This window comes from Nannospalax galili, unplaced genomic scaffold, assembly GCF_000622305.1.
Source record: "Nannospalax galili isolate Female #2095 unplaced genomic scaffold, S.galili_v1.0 scaffold161, whole genome shotgun sequence".
Lineage (NCBI taxonomy): Eukaryota > Metazoa > Chordata > Mammalia > Rodentia > Spalacidae > Nannospalax > Nannospalax galili.
In genome coordinates this window covers 2,295,289-2,317,042 of record NW_008348586.1, presented here as the reverse complement: position 1 = coordinate 2,317,042, position 21,754 = coordinate 2,295,289, and the positions used below count along the sequence as shown (strand labels likewise).

Genomic DNA, 21,754 nt, shown 5'->3' with positions numbered 1-21,754 from the left:
AGTCTTTTTGAGACAGGGTCTCCCTGTAGTCCCAGCTGTCCTGGAACTCACTATGTAGACCAGGCTGGCCTTGAACTAACAGAGATTCACCTGCCTCTGCCTCCCAAGTGCTGGGATTAAAGGCGTGTGCCACCACGCCTGGCAAAGAGATTTTTTTTTTAAATAGTATTTTGCTATGTAACTCTGGCTTGCTTAGACTTCACTATGTAGAACAGGTTAGATATGGGCAATCCTCCTGCCTTTGCCTCTCCAGTGATTGAGGCCTAAGTCACTATTCCTGGCAAGACTGGATTTTTATATACTTGATTTCCTTGAAGTAGTCTACTATAAGTATCACTGTTGGTCTGAGAACACTTTCTGATTTTAATGAAGATTTAATTTTTTTTAATTGATGGATTTATTTTACATGTATGTGTGTTTTGTCTGCATGTATATAAATGCACCCATGTAATGCAATACCCACAGAGGCCAGAAGAGGGCATTGGAACCCCAGATCTGGAGTTACTGAGGGCTGTTAGCTGCATGTCGGTGATGGAAAATGAATCCAGGTCCTCTGGAAGAGCAGTCAGTGCTCTTAACTACTGAGCCATCTCTCCAGTACCCTTTAATGAAGATTTTAGTTGAAAATTCTCTCTTACCTGTATCAGTTTTGGAGGTTATTCCTCTCCTTGTTGCTCTAACTTTTGGCAGTTCTCCTGCCTCAAGGCTTATAGAGTGTTTGAATCACAGGTATATATCACCACATCTGGCTATTTTATTTTGGAGACAGGATCTCAAGCAGCTCAGGCTGGCTTTGAACTTCTGGTTTTCCTGCTTCCATAATCACTCTGCTTTCCTGGCTGACTTTTTTTTCTTTTTCTTTTTTTTTGGTCTTTTTGAGACAGGGTCTCCCTGTAGCCCCATGTAGATCAGACTGGCCTTGAACTCCCAGAGATCCACCTGCCTTTGCCTCCCAAGCACTGGGATTAAAGGTGTGCCGCACCATGCCCGGCAACTTTCTTTTTTCTTTTTTCCTTTCCCTTCCTTTCCCTTCCTTTCCCTTCCTTTCCCTCCCTTCCCTTCCCTTCCCTTCCCTTCCCTTTCCCCTCCTTCCCCTTCCCCTTCCCCTTCTTCCCCTCCGCTTCCCCTCCCCTCTCCATCTTCCTTTCTTTCCTCTCTCTCCCTCTGTTCTACTCTTCTTCCCTTCCCCCTCCCCTCTCCCTTCCTTCCTCCCTTCGAGACAAGATTTCACTCTATAGCCCAGGTTGGCCTCAAATTCATAGTGATCCATAGTCTTCCAAGTGTCAGGATTATAGAATTATAAGTGTGTGACATCATTCCCAGCTAGGCTGTTTTTTTTTTTTTTTTTAAAAAGGAAGAGCAGAACCCAGAGATTGGTGTATATGTCTTATTCGTCTCAAAAGGTAGAATACAGGAAAGGAAGGCCATTGCACAGGGAAGACCAGGATCCTCACTGGATTGCTCTGAAGGAATGGGAAACAGCTGATACTGAGTTCTAGACACTAGGAGAAATTTTCTGAACCCAGAAGTCAGGTGCTGTACCAGGGAAACCTTTCTTCACTAGTAAGTACCAGGGCTATGAGATTGTGTTAAATTGCTTCTTGACCTTTTGGACAAGGTCAAATGAGAAATGTGCCATCTGGAGACAGGGTTTTTGAGTGTTTGGCTTTTAGTGAATTTTTTTTCCTTTTTTGAGGTAGGATCTTGTTTTATAGATCTGGCTGTCCTAATACTTGCTGTGAAACTTTATTTGGACAGATAGAGAATATGGGTAAGCTTATTATTATAAAGAGATACCTAAGGAGAGACTGAGAAAGAAATGCTTAGGAACGACTGGAGTGTGTGGAACAATGGTAATATGTTCTAAATCCCAAAAGATGATCACTTTCATTGTCTTGGAGGAACTGATGAATGGTGGTGGAGCTACTAATATATAATATCACTAACACCTGTTTCACTGGTAATTTGGAGGGGCTGGCATGGTAGCCATTATGATCTGTCATGTGTAAAAGCCTCTGGGCTCTTATTACTACAGCAAGAAAAATAGCTAAGAAAAAGTGCTGAGGATAGTTAAAGAAGTTGAGTTATATGGACAGGAATGTACAATCGTCAGTAATGAGTATTTTCACAACGTTCTGGTGGATGCAGGCCATTCTGAGGCAATGGCTTGGCTTCTCTAAATGTGAATTGAAGCTTTGCTTAGCTCAGTAGAGCTCTCTGAATGTCAGCCTGAAAAATGGGACGTGGCCAGTAGCTCAAGAAAATTATATTTCTGGAGTGAAGTATGTATCTTTGTCCTGTCAGAAGCCCTCAGAAGAATTAATATAGCAGGCAAGGGTGAGCATGTGGGCATAATTTCTCTGAACTTTGCAGCTTTGGATATAAGTCACTTACCAGATACCATTAAAGACACCCTGTCACAGTGGAACAGGAAAGGTTTTGACAGGAGCATGAGGAATTCCAGATAAACATGACAAAGTTAAAAGCTGGTCAAATTTTATGCAAAGTAGTAGGAGAGGGTATGCTTGGGGGGAAGAGTGTTTTAACTACTACAACAGTCAGTCCTGTGACCAATAAGGCAAGTTATAACACTTTCTAGAAAGGTGTAAAAGTATCAGACCAATTACTGAGCTTGAAGTAGAGAAGGCAAATAAGGTGCTGGATCTAAGAAACATGGAAAGGGCATCATGTAGTAATTGTGTGGTTCTTCCTAAACATCTAGGAATGAACAATGAAAAATGACAAATAAAGGTAAAATCTAGAGCAAATAAAGATGGGACTTCAAAATAAAAGTATATCTTCAAGAGAAGGAGCTGGAAGGACAGTTCAGTGGTAGAGTACTTGCTGAGTTTGTATTCTATCATGTGGATGAGAAGTAGATTGCCTCCAGTTTCCAAAAGTGACCAGAGTAACGGGTAATCAGTGTCTAGTGGAAAAGAATTTTCAAAGCACTGAGATCCTGGGTTCTAGGCTGGCCAAGTCTCCTGAGATATAGTGACTGAAACCTGTTTACTTTCCTGAGCCTGCTCTTTCCCTAAATTAAAACATTTTAAACTGGTGCTGGAGAGATGGTTAAGAGCACTGCTTATTCTTGCAGAGGACCTGGGTTTGGTTCCCAGCACTCACATGACAGCTAAAAACTGTTCGTAATTCCAGTTCCAGGGGATCTGACACCTTCTTCTAGCCTCCATGGACAGTGCATGCATATGGTACTTACATACATGCAGGCAAAAAAGCACTCCTACATATAACATTAAATTAATTTTACAAAATTAAAAAAACATTTAAAAGTATATCTGTTATACTTACAGGTTGTTCTCTCTCTGTCTCTCTTCTTTTTTTCTTCCCTTTCCTCAAGAAATTTCCTAAAGAGCTTTCCTGGGTTGGTGAGATGGCTCAGTTGGTAAAGCCCTTATACGCAAACATGAGAGACCTAAGTTTGTTTCCCAGCACCCATGTAAAAAATTGGGAATGTGTCATAGGCTTGTAATCCCAGTGTGTAGAGGCAGAGACAGAAGGATCCTTGGTACTTGCTGGCCAGCTAGCCTAGCCTAATTGGCAAGTCCCAGGTCCCAGAGAGTCTGTCTCTAAAAATAAATGGACAGCTCCTGAGGGAATAACACCAAAGCTGGAACTCTGGCCTCCACATGCATGTACACACACACACACACACACACACACACACACACACTAAATAAATAAATAAACTTCTTTTGAATATGGTAATAATGTCAAAGAGCAAAATAATATAGCTACCAATATGCCAGATATTATGCTAAAGATTTTACATGTCTTAATTTAAGCCTTACAAAAACACCAAATTTTTGAAAAATGTCCCTAGTTTACAGATGACAAAACTGAAGATTAGATTAGTTAATTTCTGTAATTTGTCATAATTAGTAAGGGGAATTAGGACTCAAACCTTGTTCTTGGCCAACTTGCCTTTTCCTCAACTGCTACTAAAATACCCCGGTCTTGGTAATCTGAAGATCCTTATTACTACCTAGAATAGTCTTCTTTTAGGAAGGTGAGTGACCATTACTTGCAAAAAAACCTGTCAAGAAACTGTCCTTTGCTCTCTAACGTTGCTAGGTCAGCCTACTGCCAGTTTTCTTTTCATTGATCCATCTGCATTGGATCTTGTCTGAGAGAATCCGTAGCATTAGCAAGATTTATTTGACTGTTGGTTATAAGAACACATGCTGAGAGTCGTCCCTCTGTCAGATCAAGTAACAAGTGGAGTGAATTTTGCTTCCTTGAATTGTGTTATGTAAAACTTGACAAATATTTTGGCTGTTAAGAAAGCAAAGGTTTGGGGCTGGAGAGATGGCTCTGGTTGTTCTTGCAGAAGACCCAGGTTTGAATCCCAGCTCCCACATGACAACTAACAGCTGTCCGTAACTCCAGTCCCAGGGGATCTGACAGCCTCTTTTGACCTCTGTGGGCATTGCACAACACAAATGCACTTACCTACGTGCAGACAATACACTCATACACATAAAATAAAAATAATAAATTTTAAAAAAAGTTAAAAAAAAGAAAGAAAGGAAAGGTTTAAGCCAGGTGTGGTAGTACAGGCCTTTAGTTCCAGCACTTGGGAGTCAGAGGCGGATCTCTGTGAATTCAAGGCCAGCCTGATCTACAAAGTGAGTTCCAGGCCAGCTGGGGCTACAGGGAGACCCTGTCTCAAAAAAGACAAAAAAAAAAAAAAAAAAAAAAAAAAAAAAAAGTTGGTTTAAAAAAGAAAGAAAAAGCTTCACTTTTCCTGTTTCTAACAGAAATGTGAAGAATGTGCTGAGAAACTTGATTAAATAAGGTCTATATGGGGGGTTAGCCTTTCAGTTGGGGTTTCAAGTTTCTTAGTAATGAGTTTTCTTGGTAGCTGTAAAAACTGCCAGTCTAAGAACTATTGTTACTTGTCTCCCGTGAGTTAGAATTGGTGCTTGATCTGTATGAGCACTTTCTTTACATCCTGTGGGTGGGATGTTTCAAGGTGAGCAGGTCATTGGTTTTCATCCCACTTTGAAGAGATAGTCCAATTTTAATGAGTTTAAATATATATCCATTTCCATATGTTGCCTAGCTGAGATTGGGTCTGAAAACAGCCAAGTAATCTTCCAGTGCTGTAAGTGATGGGACAATCATTAAATTCTGGTGTCCTGACCAGATTGTTGCTTGGGTAATAACATCCTTTTTTTCAGTGCCCCCTGCAGTGTTATTTGGGTATCAGATCTCCATAAATGGCCTCTCTGGCTGTTAAGCAGCTGCCACTTTCTACCCCCAAGGTGGCTTTGTTTTACGGGTGGGTGAAACAGTCCATGCATGTAGTTCTGAAATGGTTAGGGAGCCTTTGGGATGAGAGTATAAGCTAGCAACTTACAAGTATGTGTCCTAAGGGAAAGAAGCTTTTATGTCTCCCAAAAGAAAGCTATCCCTATGGATTCAGTGGGACAGGACAAATTGAGTTGGCGAGTGTTCACTTTTTAGAGCCAATAAGAAGGGAAAAATTGGAGAGGTAGGTAGACATAAATGAGCTAATTCAACCTGGAGGAAAATGCAAGTAGAATAGTACTGGTGTGGGGGTGTGGTGTGTGTGTGTTTGTGTATACACATGACAAATGCCCTTGTGAACTGAGATATTCATTGGAAATGGGGACTGTCAGCAGGCAAGATGCTTTGGGGTTGGGTATTGGGAGCATCACTGTGGAAAGAGGGCTTACAGAAGCATTTTTGTTATTACCTTCTTAATTAACTAACAGGCTTTCTTAACTTGGTCATGCTTACCTTGACTCTCTTCTCTTGTTTAATAGTCTGTGAATCCTTATATTGTGAAGCTGTCTATTGTGGATGATGAAGCTACACTCAATGTGAGTACCTGGATTCTGAATTCTGGGGTATTGTCTTACTTGCATGCAGTGGCCGTATTTTCAGAGGGCATTAAGAACAGAGAAGTGGGGTCAGTGCTACCTATAATGGAGGCTGTGGAAGGAAAGCTAAACTGCAGGTTAAGGCCATCCTGTGCAAGTTAGTGTGGCCTTACCTCAAAATAAATAAAAAGGGCTGTGACTGTAACTCATTGGTTCTGGATTTAATCCCCAGTGCTGCAAAAACAAATAAAAAATAACCAGAACAGAATGCTTTATTTTATTTGGCTATTGTGAGGGATTGGTAGTTCTTTTTTGTTGGTTTTTGTTTTTTTGAGGCAGAGTTTCACTATGTAGCCCAGGCTTGCCTTGAATTGCTGGTCTTCCTGCCTTATCTCCTGAATACTGAGATTACCACTGTATGCCATCTCACTTACTGGAAATTTGTATTACTTCTTTTTAGAGAATCATTGTTTTAGTTTCTTCTCTTTCACTGTCAGAAAAGGAAGATTGGAGAGGATATTTGTTTCTGATTATGAGGAAGTGATTATATGCATAATTATAATGTGCTGAGATTATCTGAGTCTATAAATTATACTTCAAAGAGAAAGAAAGCCTAGATAACCAAACAATTGGAGATTCCTTCTTATAGAACTAGCTTGGTGCTGTTCATAGCCTGACTTTATGAACCTGAAATGGGAAGGATGATATACATCTCCTGTGTGTCTCCTTGAAAATTTGCAAAAATCCCATGTGCTTTCCGAATATGGGGTGAAAGACCAAGGTGTTTGGCTTTATTTTCTTTCTCTCCTGTTCTTTTTATTTCTTCTAATTTCCTTTATGAAAAATGTGCACATGATTCATCTTTGTGACTTTAGTTGATCTTTAATATTATACCTTGCAATTTTTAGAAGAAAGCAGACTGGTTATTTTAATATTTATTGGATGCTTCTTCCTGTTTTCTTTTTTAAAAGATATATTTTATTTTAAATTATGTGTACATGTGTGTCTGTATGTGAGTATGTGCATGTGCCTGCCAGTGCGCATGTTGAAACAGAGCTGTTGGATTCCTGGGAGCTGGAGTTACAGTAAGTTTAATTAATTAGCTAATTCATGTAGTGCGGTGATCAAAGGACAACTTGAAGGAGTTGGTTCTCTCCTTCCACCGTGTGGGCTGGACCCAGGGATGGAACTCAAGTAATCAGGCTTGATAGCAAGCACCTTTACCCACTGAGCCATCACACCAGTCCCCTTCCTGTTTTCTTGTGGCCCAAGAGAGTAGTTTATCTATATGCCTCTTCATTTAGTACAGGGCTCACTGTCACTTTTGTTGTTCCTGTTTTAGATCTGTGTGAGGACTTTTTGTTTGAATAGTCTACCTTAGTCTTCTCTTCAGAAGTGAAATTGTCAGCAACCTAGACTGGTTTGTTGCTAAGCGTGATGATGCATGCCTTTTGTCTTAGCACTTGGGAGGCAGAGAGAAATTGAGTCTAGCCTGGTCTACATAGGGAGCTCCAGGCCAACTGTGGGCTACAGGAAGACCCTGTCTCAAAAAACAAAGGAAGAAAGAAAGAAAGAAAGAAAGAAGGAAGGAAGGAAGGAAGGAAGGAAGGAAAGAAAAAGAGGAAAGAAATATATATATGTATATGTATATATATATGTATATACACACGTAAAATAAATCGTATGTGAGAACATTAAGTAAAATGATTGGATATTGTTGCTATTGTGATAGAAAAAAAATTCTGCATCTTAGAATTTCTGTCCTCCTGTCAACTTTCAGGCAGAACTTCTTGGGCACAGACATGGGAGTTTGATGTTCTCGTTGGCTGAGTTATAGCATTGTCTTTAACACCTAGAGGCTGCTTGCATGTTTCAGCTGTGCTGTATTTTCTCTTTCAGGGAATGGGGCTTGTGATTGCTCAGGCTTTATCAGAGTACAACAGGTGAGTTTACCTCTCTAAAATGGAAAAGTCTAACTTTCATTTAAGCTGATTGAGTAGGGAATAGGTTTGTTAGAATTCCTGGGTAAAAATTCATTTATCTCAAAAGAGTGCTCAGAGGTATAGCAGATGTACTAGCTCTAGTTTAGCTGATGGCATTAGCAGGAGTTATTTTTTAACACCAGAGAGAAATAGCCGTCAAGTTAGTGTCCATCTTTAAGCAATTAAACACATTCATTTTCAGCCCTTGGTATTTTGTTATAGAGCATTTTAACTAACTTTACAGCCACAAGCAGGCTTTCCCTTTTAGCCAGTGTGTCATGTAAATATAATTTTCTGTGTAAAACAAACTCTTGAAGCACCACTTTTTTTTTTTTGTTTTGTTTTTTTCCAGTCTTTTTGAGACAGGGTCTCCCTGTAGCTCCAGCTGTCCTCGAACTCACTATGCAGACCAGGCAGGCTTTGAACTCACAGAGATCCACCTGCCTCTACCTCCCAAGTGCTGGGATTACAGGCGTGTGCCACCATGCCCAACCTGAAGCACTACTTTTTAAAAATTATTCTTAGAGCTGGGTGTGGTGGCACACACCTTTAATTCCAGCTCTTGGGAGGCAGAGGCAGGTGGATCTCTGTGAGTTCAAAGCCAGCCTGGTCTGCATAGTGAGTTCCAGACCAGCTGGGGCTACAGGGAGACCCTGTCTCAAAAAGACCTCCCCCCCGAAAAAATTATTCTTAGAATAATAAAAAGGAGAAAGCATAATGAGTTAGGTCTCATTTGACAGATGTGTATATGTGCCCTCCTTCGCTTTCAGTTTCCTCCCTCACTGCCCTGGAGATTGAACAAAGGACCTTATGCATGCTAAGAAAAAACGACCACTAAACTACACCTGCAAACCAAATGTTCTTATTAGTGACTGGCTTCAACTTCTCAGTCCTTATTTAGTCTCAGGGGCATCTTCGTTGATGCTTACTTTTCTTCCTGTGGTTGGGGAAGGATTTTGTACTTCATGAACAGAAACCAGGAATATCTGTAATCCTGCTAAAGGCCAGCCAAGGTCTTTCTTGCTTCTCTCCAGTTTACTCATGTACCATTGGATTTCAGAACTTCAAGTATGTCCCATCTCCACAAATGTTTTAGCTCTTCAATTTTCTTCCTCCTTCTTCCTCCTCTTCCTCCTCTTCAAAAACAAACAAGGTTTTCACTGTTATAGCCTTAAAGTAATTTCACTGTCACAGTTTTCAAATAATCATCTGTTTGGGAAATAACTGGATCAGCCATATGCTAGAGGAGTTTCACACTTTTGCAGCTTGCTTTCTAAGTCTCTCCCAAAGTAGCCAGGCATTTTTGTATACATTACAAGAGCAGATGGGTGCCTCTCAACTTGCAGGGGGACTGCAGTAACTAGTTTTCTGGAGTCAGACATTCTAAGAGTACTCTGCCCTGATTACCTAGAATGTCAGGGTTGAAGATATGCTTGATAAAAAAAATTCTGAGGTTGAATTTAGGTATTTTTGTTTAGGCAGTACAAAGACAAGGAAGAAGAACACCAGAGTGGCTTTTTCTCTGCTTTAACAAATATGGTAAGTCTTGCTTGTGGTTGTTTTTCCTGCGGAGAAATACAGGAGTCTGCAGGGTGGTAAATCTGGCTCAAAAACCAGATACTTTTGAGGTAATGCTGTGAGGAGGAGAGAGGGACTACTCAGAGCAGATTAGATTTTATTTGTAGCTGTATTTCTTTGATTTTTTTTCTTTTCTTTTTGAGACAGGGTCTCCCTGTAGCCCCCCTCCCCGCCCCCATGCCTGATCTTTTTTTTTTTGGTCTTTTTGAGACAGAGTCTCCCTGTAGCCCCAGCTGTCCTGGAACTCAACTATGTAGACCAGGTTGCTGACCCTTTTTTTTTAAAGACAGGATCTCATTCTGTAGTATAGGCTGATTTGGAATTCCTGACAGTTTTTCTGCCTTAATCTCTCAAGGGCTAAGGTTATACTTGTAAGCCATCATACTCTGCTTGGAACCACATCTTTTTTTTTTCGGTCTTTTTGGGACAAGGTCTCCTTATAGCCCCAGACTGGTTGTAGACCAGTCTGGCCTCCAACTCACAGAGATCCACCTGCCTCTGCCTCCCTAGTGCTGTGATTAAAGGCATGCACCACCACGCCCAGCTTTTTTCTTTAAAAAATATTTTTAATTAATTCATCAAGACTTTCATAGAATATATATTGGTCTTTTTGAGACAGGGTCTCCCTGTAACCCCAGCTGGCCTGGAATAGACTGTACTGGCCTCAATCTCACAGAGATCCACCTGCCTCTGCCTCCTGAGTATGGGATTAAAGGTGTTCCCCACCACATGTGGCTTCATACAATATATTTTGATCATATTTGTCCCCATTTCTTTTTTAATTGAATTTTTGTATAGTTCATACAGAAAATCATCTTTATACTCCCTTTGCCTTTCACACCCTCCCGTAGCCCCCCCACTGGAGTTTATACGTTCTGTCATTTGTGGTAAGGCCTATTATGTAAAGCAAATGTTCCCAGATGTCCCTCAGTGCAAGTTCATCCACTGGGTTTAGTCAGCCTGTCTAGAGTCTCTCCCTTCAAGAAGATCAGCTCTTCCTCATCCAGCAGTAATGCGACGGACCAGCCCAGACCGGAGCAGTTCAGTCTGACGGGAGCAGGATCCCCGAGAGGGTGGACAAGGATTCGGCGAATGACAAACAGACCAACACACAGAAGTTTGGTGAAGGTCTGAGTGTATTTTTGCAGCTGCAGGGCTCAGATTATATATTACAAAATTATATGATTACATCCATAAGCCATTGTTCTGCGGTTAATCTTTTCTAAGAGTTTTGATTTCAGAAACAAAAGTGAAACACAGGTTGATCAAAATACATTGCCAAAGTATGCTATTAACTTAACAAGCATCAGCTAATGTTAAACAGAAAGTCTCCTGTTTTTCATCTTGGTGAGTTCACATTAAAGGCTTTCTTATATTCTGTGGTTACGCCGTGAGATGACCTCAAACCAATATGTGCTTTCAATATTAGCTCTATAATCATTAGTATTTCTATTTGAATTCCAGGTGATTCACAATACTGTTGCTTTATATCCACTTTTTGTTTTTCCCTGTTCATTATACTGTCCCAAACCCCAAGCAGTATCAGTATCCCATTCTAATCCTGTAGTTCTCATGAAATCCTAAGAAATAAACACATTCTTCAATTGTCTCTGTATGCTCTCCTTTTGTTCCTTACTAAGCAGGCACCAAGGTGGCCTAGATCTGGCAAGTCTGTCCATGAATTGTAATGAATGCCAAGAAATCCTTTTTCCTCCTATATTAACCCATCTACCCCCTTCCTTATCATATGTTCCTGTAAAAGGCAGTGGTTCATCCATAGGTTCTGGAATTTTATACATACTTTCTTTCCCTCTCGGTGGATGCCATAATCTACCTCCTGCCAAAACATAAGCCGGACCAAAATTAGTCATAACAGTTGGTGGTAACTTTCCTTTTCTCCTAGTACCAGAATTAGGGTCTTTTCTCTGACTTGTCTGTCCTATAGGAAATATATCATCTTTAGGATCTTCCATCATTAGCTCTGCTTGTTTTATTCTGTCCATGATATTCCATGACTGATTATTTCTAGCAGCTTCTATTATAGCTTTAAGCAGTAAAGGTGCATCAGGAGACAAGGTCATCTGAGGAAACTGAGTTCCTAGATACCCATAAAAGAATGACAGTCATAAAGATAATAGCAAGCAAAATACAGCCAAGTACACTGAAGATCTTCTTTGCACTGCCAGTTCCAAGAGGCAACCTTCCTTGAAGTTTCAGCCTCAACCCGTGGAGGATCTCACGCGGGCTCCATTGGAGATGGCGTGACACAGTAACATATCTTTCTTTTTTTTTTTTAATCAAGTTCTAAAAATTAGGCAAAATTGGAGAAAGAGGAACTTTGATTTTTCTGGGACTAATTTTTTTCCTGACTAATTAATAAAGAAAAGTATAACTATACTTCATGGCTGCCTGTAATTCCAGTACTGGGGAAGCTGAAGCAGGAGAATCATGAGTTTCAAAACTAGCCTGTTACATAGAGAGATCTAGTCAAAAGGAAGGGAGGGAAGGGCACAAATTAATGTAGACTTTTGTTTCTTAAAGTCCTTGACTCTATATATTCTGCATATTCAAGACCAGCTTGAGCAACATAGCAAGACTCCATCTCCAGAAAGGAGTGGCCCCATTTGGAGACAGACCCTGTGGAGCATAGAATAGGCAATTACAGATATGAGTTCTCTCCAAGTACTCTTTTGTGCTCTACTGTGGCCACATGACCTGTAGTAGCTGGATCAAGCATACAACATCATGCTCTATTTATGTGGTGCTTGGGATCAAACCTGGGCTTTGTGAACGCTACACCAGGACACTTAACTGAACTATGTCTCTAGTCCATCGGATTAATCTCTCTCTCTTTCTCTCTCTCTCTCTTTTTTTTTTTTGGTCTTTTTGAGACAGGGTCTTCCCTGTAGCTGGAACTTGCTATGTAGACCAGGCTGGCCTTCAACTCACAGAGATCTTCCTGCCTCTGCCTCCCAAGTGCTGGGTTAAAGGCATGTACCACCACGCCCAGCCCACAGGATTAATAGTTAAGAGAGAAATCTAGGGTGAAACTCATGCCTGTAATCCTGGCAACTGGGAGGCAGAGACAGAAGAATCAGAAGTTCAAGATCATCCTCATTTATATAAAAATTCAAGGCTAGCCCAGCTATATGAGACTCTTGTCTTTAAAAAAAAAAAAAGAGTGGGAGAGATAAACCTAGGAAGTCCTAAGATGCAGGCAAATTCAGAACCTATCTTTGGGGGTACTAGAGTCTACGTGCACTAGAGCGAAGACAGTTTCTTGAATTTATTGCAAGAAGCAACTGCCCCTACCCTCCAGGCAGTTTTTCCCTTGCTTAGGTCTATGCATTCTTACCGTTTACCTTCACAGAACCTGCTCTCAGATATGAGCCTTATAAATTTATAGCTTTAACTCTGAATTTACTGCTTTAACTCTGACACGTAAATGAGAGACGTGTCTCAGAGGCAACTGAAGTATGAGTTTCATTTTGGTATTTGATTATATGAATTAGATAAAATTATACTGTTCCCATGAATCTTAATTTTTTTTTTTTAGACAAGGTCTCTCTGTAGCTCCATCTGGCCTAGAACTCTAGATGTAAATCTGGCCTAGAACTCTAGATGTAAACCAGGCTGGCCTCAATCCTCCTGCCTCTGCCTCCCAGTGCTGGGATTAAAAGCATGTGCTACCATGCCCTCCCTACTCAGGAATTTTTTTTTAAGGCAGGGTCTCAAGAAGCCCAGGGTGAACTTGAACTTGTTATGTAGCTGAGGATGATCTTGAACTCTTGATTTTCCTCCCTCTACCCCCCCAAGTGCTGTGATTACAGGCATGTGCTACCACATGTAGCTTCTGAAATCAAATATATTAAAAGCAGCTTATGCCAGTTACTTATTTGACTTCACTGACTAGTTGGTTGAAATCAGCATACTTTTCCCTGAAGTTTAAAATAATTAATTTTATTTTTGAGACTTGATGTCAATATGTAGTACTGGCTGACCTAGAACTTGCTATGTAGTCCAGGCTGGCCTCAAACTCAGAGATCCACCCCTGTCTGCCTTCCAAGTGCTAGTATTAAAAGTGTGCACCACTATGCCTGGCTGTTTTATTGATTTTTGAGACAAGCTTTCACTCTGTAGCCCAGCCTGGCCTTGAACTTTTTTGAGTGTGGGACTTAAAGTCATGAGCTACCGTGTCCAGCTTGAAGTTCTTTCTGAGTTAGTTTCAGATTGCCAATAAGCAGCACCCAGAAAAGATGCAGGGTGATGAGGACAGGTAGGTCAGAATCTCCTTGTTGGCATTGTTACTGAACCTGCACATTGGAAGAGGGTCTGGACGAAACTACAGCCCTCAAAGTGGCTAGATTTTGTGTGTAACTGATGGCTCAGAGTTCCACGTTCTCTATTGCTGGACACAATCTGGTTTTTCACTGATTGAAGCCTTCTTAGGCACGGAGAGTTCCTTTTATATCCTCCTGCATAAAGTCTGCAATTCCTTTTTTCTTCCACAGGTGGGCAGCATGTTCATAGCAGATGCCAATGAGAAAATCTCAGTACAGTAAGTGCCTGACATTGTGCAGTGAAGTAGGCTCTCTTGTTGGATATGAGAGTGGGAAATATAACCTCTTGCTAACCCTTTACAGATTAAAACTTTTTTTGATAGTTCATCAAATGTTTCTTGGATTTTAAGCAACAATAGAATCTTAGAAATCTATGCTTTAGGGGCTGGGGTTGATAGAGTATTTGTCTAGCATGCATGAAACCCTGGGTTTGATCGCTAGTTTTGAATAAACCAGGCATAGTTGGTACATGCCTGTAATCCTAGTATTCTCGAGGTGGCAAGAGGATCAGAAGTTTAAGGTCATCTTTAGCTACATAGTGAATTTGTTCAAGGCTAGCCTGAACTACATGAGACTCTGTCTTTAAGAAGAAAAAAGAAATCTCTTCTTGTTTGATGTGTATAGAGCCCCAAGAGACTGAGGAATTACCTCTAGCTATCTCTGGATATTTATTTATTTGTTTGTTTGTTTGTTTATTTATTTATTTATATATTATTACTGTGTGTGTATATGTGTGTGTGTGTACATGTGTTCTATGTGGAGGCCAGAGATCGAAGTTAAGTGTTTCCTTGGATAGCTTTTTACCTTTTCTTTGAGATGCCACTCTCTCACCCCACCTGTTATGGGTCTTTTTGAGACAGGGTCTCCCTGTAGCCCCAGCTGTCCTGGAACTCACTATGTAGACCAGGCTGGCCTTGAACTCACAGAGATCTGCCTGCTTCAGCCTCCCGAGTCGCTGAGATTAAAGGTGTGCGCCACCACTCCCGGCCTTCTGGATATTTATTTTAATTTATTTTTTATTATTTTATATTTTTCAGACAGGGTCTCACTATCTAGCTCTGGTTGGCCTCAAACTCAGAGATCCACCTGCTTCTGCCTCCTGAGTGCTGGGATTAAAGATTTGAGCCACCACACCTGGTCTTACCTTATTTTTTTTAAGATCTGGCTATGTAGTCTTGTCTGAACTGGAACTCTCTGTATAGACCATGACTGGCTTCACACTTGTGGCAGTCCTCCTGCCTCTGCCTCTGCCTCCTGAGTACTAGGTCACCAGGCCCAATTTTAACTCTGGAATGAAATGACTGGGGGTGGGAATCTGAGCCAGTTACAGGTTTAAGTGGGTTGGAATGGGAAAGTGAGAAGAGAGTGAACATGTTCATAAGAAGGAGTCCTAGGGATTTAAGTTCTTACCTGTATGCTTTTGCATATGTCCAAAGGGTAAAAAGATGGGAACATAAAAAAAAAAACAACTCAGGTTGGTAATGGGGAGCTCCGGAGAAATCTTATCTTGATGGTTATGTGTTTTAAATTCTCTTTAAGAACGATTCTAATTTGTTCTCTTTTTCTTTAGAACCAATGAAGCCATTCTTCTTGCACTTTATGAAGCTGTCCATTTAAACCGCAACTTCATCACAGTATTAGCTCAGGTTGGTTATAATAAAAGCCTCAATCCCTTTCCCCCTTGGATTCTTTGTGATGTTGTAGGATCAAACCCAGGATCTTATGCATATTAGGCAAATGCTCTATCACGAAGCTATATCCTTACATACATGCATAAAATAATTAATAATAAAAAACCGGGTGTGGTGGTGCACACGGGAGGCAGAGGCAGGCGGATCTCTGTGAGTTCAAGGCCAGCCTTGTCTACATAGTGAGTTCTAGGTCAGCTGGGGCTACAGGGAGACCCTGTCTCAAAAAGACCAAAAAAAAAAAATTTAATTGAATAAATAAAAAATAATAAGAAAAAGCCCATCTGGCTGTACCTGTTGAAACTCTGGTTAGCATTGGTAAGTGGTAATAACAAAGTATTATATCACTTACCTCTGCTTTGTGCTGTCCTCAGGTAAATGTGTCCATCTGGTGCAGGTCTAGTGACATGTAAAGTTATTGGCTTTGACAGTTTACTGATTCTGTTAACCCTTTATAAGCATTGAGATTATGCCAGGTATGGTGGCACACGCTTTTAATTCCAGTACTCCGGAGGCAGAGGCAGATGGATTTTTGTGAGTTTAAGGCCAGCCTAGTCTACACAGCAAGTTCCAGGCTAGCTGGGGCTATAGGGAGACACTGTTTTTTTAAAAAAACAAAACAGGCCAGGCATGGTGGTGCATGCCTTTAATCCCAGCACTTGGGAGGCAGAGGCAGGCAGATCTCTGTGAGTTCAAGGCCATCCTGGTCTGCATAGTGAGTTCCAGGACAGCTGGGGCTACAGGGAGACCCTGTCTCAAAAAGACCAAAAAAAGACCCAAAACAAAAACAGTTGAGGTTATGACATTTTGCTTACTAGAAATCTATTGCTATTTTTTTCTGTCAGACTTTTGTTTCTAAATCCCTGTGGAATTACAACTGTAAAGTAGGCTAAATTACCTGTTATCATCTTACCCATTTCCAGAGAACAAAAGTGAAAAAAAAAACATTTGACCAGGATCTGGTTAGCTGTTAATAGCAAAATACTCTATAAGCATTGAAAGCAAGAAGACATCTAAAATAGTGGCTCACATGCCTAAGGGATGTATCCTGAGTAGTTGGCACAAACAAGGGCTAAAATAGGCTAGAACTGGAGTTCGTGAAAACTATCTTTAAAAATTGATAAAGTGTTTTTATCTTAAAGGCAGGCTGTTTAAAATATGTATGTAGATTTCTTTCTTTTTTTTTTTTTTTTTTTGAGATAGAATTACAGGTCCTTGCTGGCCTGGAACTTGACTGTGTAGACCAGGCTGACATCAAATGCACTGAGATCCGCCTGCTTCTGCTTTGAGAGTACTGGAATTAAAAAGTGGGCACTACCATGCTGGGTGTGTAGGTTTCTTTTATTTTTTGAGACAGAGTCTCTCTGTAGCCCTAGGTAGCCTAGAATTTGCCATGTAGACCAGGCTGGCCTTGATCGCACAGAGATCTTCTGGCCTCTGCCTCCTAGGTGCTGGGATTAAAGGCAAGTTCTACCACTCCCAGCTGTAGGTTTCTTATATATATAATTTTTATTTATTTATTTTATGTTATTTTATTTTATTATTTTATTTTATGTGTATGAGTGTTATACCTGATTCATGTATATAAGTGCACCTGTTTTGCAGTACCAGAGGAGAACAGAAGAGGGCGATGGATCCCCTGGAACTGGAGTTACCAGGTTCAAAAATCCCAGCACCCACATGGTGGTTAGCTACCATGTGGGTGCTGGGATTTTTGAACCTGGGTCTTCTGCAAGAGCAACCAGTGCTCCTAACTGCTGAGCTCTCTAGTCCCTATAGGTTTCTTTTAAAGGAAAATTTGCTTGTGCTTTTTTCTCAAAGGCCAGATATGTGTGGAATCCACTGATGGAATTTTAATAAAAAGTAAGGCTGTACTTTGAGGGCTGGTGCGGGCTGGTAAAGGTGCTTATCACCAGGCCTCACAACCTGAGTTCAATCTCTAGGACCCACATGATGGAATGAGGGAATCAACTCACAAAGTGTCCTCTCACCTCCACATACACCCCCATGTCCACACACAAAATAAATAAATGTTTAAAAACCCACAAAAATAAAATAAATAAATAAATAATAAGAAAAAAAATCAAAAAGTAATGCTATATTTTGAAAGCAGTATGCTGTTTTGTGGTGTACTTTGGACTTTGGACACTTACTAATTTTCATAACATAACATAAGAAACTTTGCTATTCTTACTTTATTTCCTGTATTCATCAAATTCCATAACTGATTTTTTTTTTTTTTTTGTCCTTTTGAGACAAGATTTCCTTGTAGCTCCAGCTGGACTGGAATTTGCTATGTAGACCAAGCTGGCCTTGAACTCACAAAGATCTGCCTGCCTCTGCCTCCCAGGTGCTGGAATCAAAGGCATGCACTACCTTGCCTAGCTTCTGAGCTTCCTTTCAACAAATTTTTTTAGCTGGGCGTGGTGGTGCAAGCCTTTGATCCCAGCACCCGGGAGGCAGAGGCAGGCAGATCTCTCTGAATTCGAGGCCAGCCTGGTCTACATAGCAAGTTCCAGGTCAGCTGGGGCTAGAGGGAGACCCTGTCTCAAAAAGACCAAAAAAAAATCAACAAAACAAAACAAATTTAAAATTATTTTTATTTTATATGTATGTGTGTTTTGACTGCATGTATGTAAGTATACTTGTGTTTGCAGTGTCTGCAGAGGACAGAAGAAGAGATTAGATCTCCAGGAACTAGAGTTATAGACAGTTGGTAGATGCCATATAAAAAGAGTTGATGTGGCAGAGTTGGCTGAGAAAGTGAGAAAGGTTGAGGACAGAGGGGTGATTTGTTTTGGTCCATACTGGGTATCTTCCTTTACCTCTCTGCCTCCAAACCCAACATACTTTTGGGTTTCTTTTTTAACATTTATTTATTTTGTGTGTAAGTGCTGGGTGTAGAAGTCAGAGGACAATTTTTAGGACTTGGTTCTCTCCTACTATATGGATCCCAGGGAGTGAATTCAGGTGGTCAGGCTTGGCAGCAAGCAACTTTACCTGATGAGCTTCTCACTGGCCCACATAACTCTTGCTTATTATGAAACAGGAAGGCCATTAGTGTAGTTCTTTTCTTTTCTTTTTTTTTTTTTTCTTGGTCTTTTTGAGACAGGGTCTCACTATATAGCCCTGGCTGGCCTGGAACTTGCTATGTAGGTCAGGCTGGCCTCAAACTCTCCTTGCCTCTGGCTCTGCCTTTACTGGAATTAAAGGCTTGTGCCACCATGTCTGGCCAGTGTAGCATCCCCTTGGCTTACCTTCTACTGGTCAATTATATGGTCATTAGGCTATTCCATAGATGTGTAGTCTCTTCCTGCATGCTGTGGTAATCCCAGCACTCAGGAAGCAGAGGCAGGCGAATTTCTGAGTTCAAGCCCAGCCTAGTCTACATAGCGAGTTCCAGGCCAGCTGGGGCTACAGGGAGACCCTGTCTCAAAAAGACCAGAAGGAAAAAAAAACAAAGAAAAAAACCCAGTAGCCCCTTCACAAGACCAAATAGGACTGAAAAATGCCCTACTTCATGTAGAATTATCTGAGTAATTTGTCTAATTTGTATGGTTCAACAGAAAAACTTATGTAATGGGAACCAACATTACTTAATGAAAATTATCCCACAGTGCTTCTTGTTGGAAGCTTAGCAAGCATCAATAATCAAGCATTTAGGGGCACTAAATGACAAATTCTCAGCTGTCAGTCTAATTGAGGCCTGGAAAACCATTAAGGACATGCAGTGGAGGATACTTTTAAAAAAATACTGGATTTTCTGTTTTCTCATCTATCGGTGCCCTCTTTCAGAGTCATCCAGAAATGGGGTTGGTGACGACCCCTGTCAGTCCTACTCCAACAACTCCAGTCACACCACTTGGGACCACACCACCCTCCTCTGATGGTGAGCCAACCACCTCTTTTGTATTCTTGATTAATATGATCTTAGATCTTTCAGGGTATGCATAGCTATATTGAGCAAAGAACACATTTGTTAATTCTCTTAATTAAGAAATTTGTCTAAACTCTGAATTGTGTTTAAAGTTGCTATACATCTGTAATTCTAGGTTCTTGGAGGCTGAGGTAGGAGGATTGCAAATCAAGACCTGCTTGGGCTACCTAGCAAGTTCATGGCTATCTTGGTCAATTTATCAAGGCCTTGTGTCAAAATAAAATTTTAAAAGGGTTGAGGATATACTTCAATGGTAGAGTACATCCCTAGCATGCATAAGCCCTAGGTTTAATACCCACAAGAAAGAAAGGCGAAGGAGAGGAAGAGAAAAAATTAATGAAGAAAAGGAAGGAAGGAAGAAATTTGTCTAAGCTGGAGATTGTGGCATGTGTCCCAGCACTTGGGTGTTAATACTTCAAATATTGACTTCATTTTGTGTAAAGAGGCATAAGAAATATCTGACTTTGGGGCTGGGAAATGGCTTAGTGAGTAAATGCACTTAACTACACAAGCCTGATGACCTAGTGACCTGAGTTCAACCTACCATATAAAGTGGAAAGAGAGAATGAACTTCACAGATTTGTTCTCTGATTTCCACATACATATCATGGCACATGTGTACCCACAGATCACACATACATATAAACATATATACACAATAATAATAATCATAAATAAAATGGCTGGGTAGGGTGGCACATACTTTTAATCACAGCACTGGGTACTCCATGAGACCTGGTCTACGTAGCAAGTTCCAGGCCAGCTGGGGCTACAGGGAGACCCTATCTTCTTTTTTTTTTTTTCCTCTTTCTGAGACAGGGTATCTTTGTAGCCCCAGCTGTCCTGGAACTCGCTATGTAGACCAGGCTGGCCTCGAACTCACAAAGATCCGCCTGCCTCCGCCTCCCAAGTGCTGGGATTAAAGGTGTGTGCCACCATGCCTGGCAGGGAGACCTGATCTTTAAAAACAAAAAAAAATTTTGATTGGGTGTGGTGGCACAACTTGGTCTGCAGAGCAAGTTCCAAGCCAACCAGGGCTGCATAGTAAGCCTTTGTCTCAAGAAAAAAATCCCAGCACTCTGGAGGCAGATGCAGGTGAATCTGTCTACATAGTGAGTTTCAGGACAGCTAGGGCTACAGGGAGACCCTCTCTCAAAAAGACCACCCCCCAAAAAAAAATTAAAAAAAAAACAACTTTGATCCTTTGGGTCTCCTGTTTATATGTGAAATGACTCTCTTTGTTTTGTTTCTCTCAAGTTTTTTTTTTTTTTTCTCCCAATCTGAACTAGAGCCTTGCATACAATAAGCAAATGTTCTTCCACTGAACTGCATTATAGCCCCTAGATTATTATTATTATTTTTTTTTGGTTATTTTGAGACAGGTCTCTCTGTAGCCCCAGTTGGCCTGGAACTCACTATGTAGAGCAGACTGGCCTGTAACTCTCAGAGATCACCTGCCTCTACCTCCTGAGTGCTGGGATTAAAGATGTGTGCCACCATGCCTGGCTAGCCCCTAGATTTTTACATAGCACTATAGCGCTGGCATTTTAAGGCAGTATAAGCAATACAGAGTATAGCAAGGAGGTGTCATTGATATTTAAATCTATGATAGCAAATTGGGTCTGCTTAGAGCTGAAAGCCAAATTCCAAAATATCTTAATGAGAAGAAGCATAGTGAGGATTGCCTACTTGTCTGTTTATTCAGGTCACTAGATAAGCCAATGGAAACACTGTACTTTCTCTTTAAGGATGAAACCTGCCTAGTTACCATGGATATCAAAAGCCATATATCTGTGTGTGTATGTGTGTATGTGTATGCACATATATATATATGTATATATATATATATATATATATATCTCAGTTCCATGTGATGTTGGAGTTTGAAAGCTTTAGAGAACTGCCTTTCAAACTGTTCATTGTGAACACTTTCACCCACACACTTGATTATGCAATGGCAGGATTTGTGCTTACCTACAACCAGTGAGCTTTTATTTTTTTTCTAGTGGGAAGATCAAGTCAGCCCACTTTCAAATGACTATCTCTCTTGACAAAAGCTACTGGAAGGAATTATAAAGCCAAAGATCAAGAAATGATGCTTGCTGAGAAAGGAGATTTTAATTTGTGAGGGATCTGATTCTGTCTCTACTTTATTTATTCTTTTCCTATTCTCCTAACTCATTTCCTTTCTATAGGGGTCCTAAGTATTTTAACTTTAATTTTTTATTTTAATTATAGTTCTGCTCAGTAGCCCAGTTATATTTAAAGGTATGTCACTGGAGCTATTATTTTTAAAAGCCAGCAGTTAGCTGTAACATTTGTTCGCAGCTCAGACTTGACATTTGACAACTCCGCCTTGGCA

The 21,754-nt window shown here is 40.7% G+C and overlaps 1 protein-coding gene across 4 annotated transcripts in view; it reads left to right on the top strand.

The window, feature by feature from the left end:
• The window catches only part of Armh3 (armadillo like helical domain containing 3), a 253,901-nt gene that overhangs the window by 45,233 nt on the left and 186,914 nt on the right, over positions 1-21,754 (top strand). For all 4 annotated transcript variants that reach the window (XM_008845618.3, XM_029569626.1, XM_008845621.3 and 1 more), the window contains 6 exons: positions 5,811-5,867; positions 7,767-7,810; positions 9,328-9,388; positions 13,939-13,985; positions 15,338-15,413; positions 19,251-19,344. In XM_008845618.3, the coding sequence (XP_008843840.1) occupies positions 5,811-5,867; positions 7,767-7,810; positions 9,328-9,388; positions 13,939-13,985; positions 15,338-15,413; positions 19,251-19,344 (379 nt within the window). The remainder of the gene's footprint in view (positions 1-5,810; positions 5,868-7,766; positions 7,811-9,327; positions 9,389-13,938; positions 13,986-15,337; positions 15,414-19,250; positions 19,345-21,754) is intronic.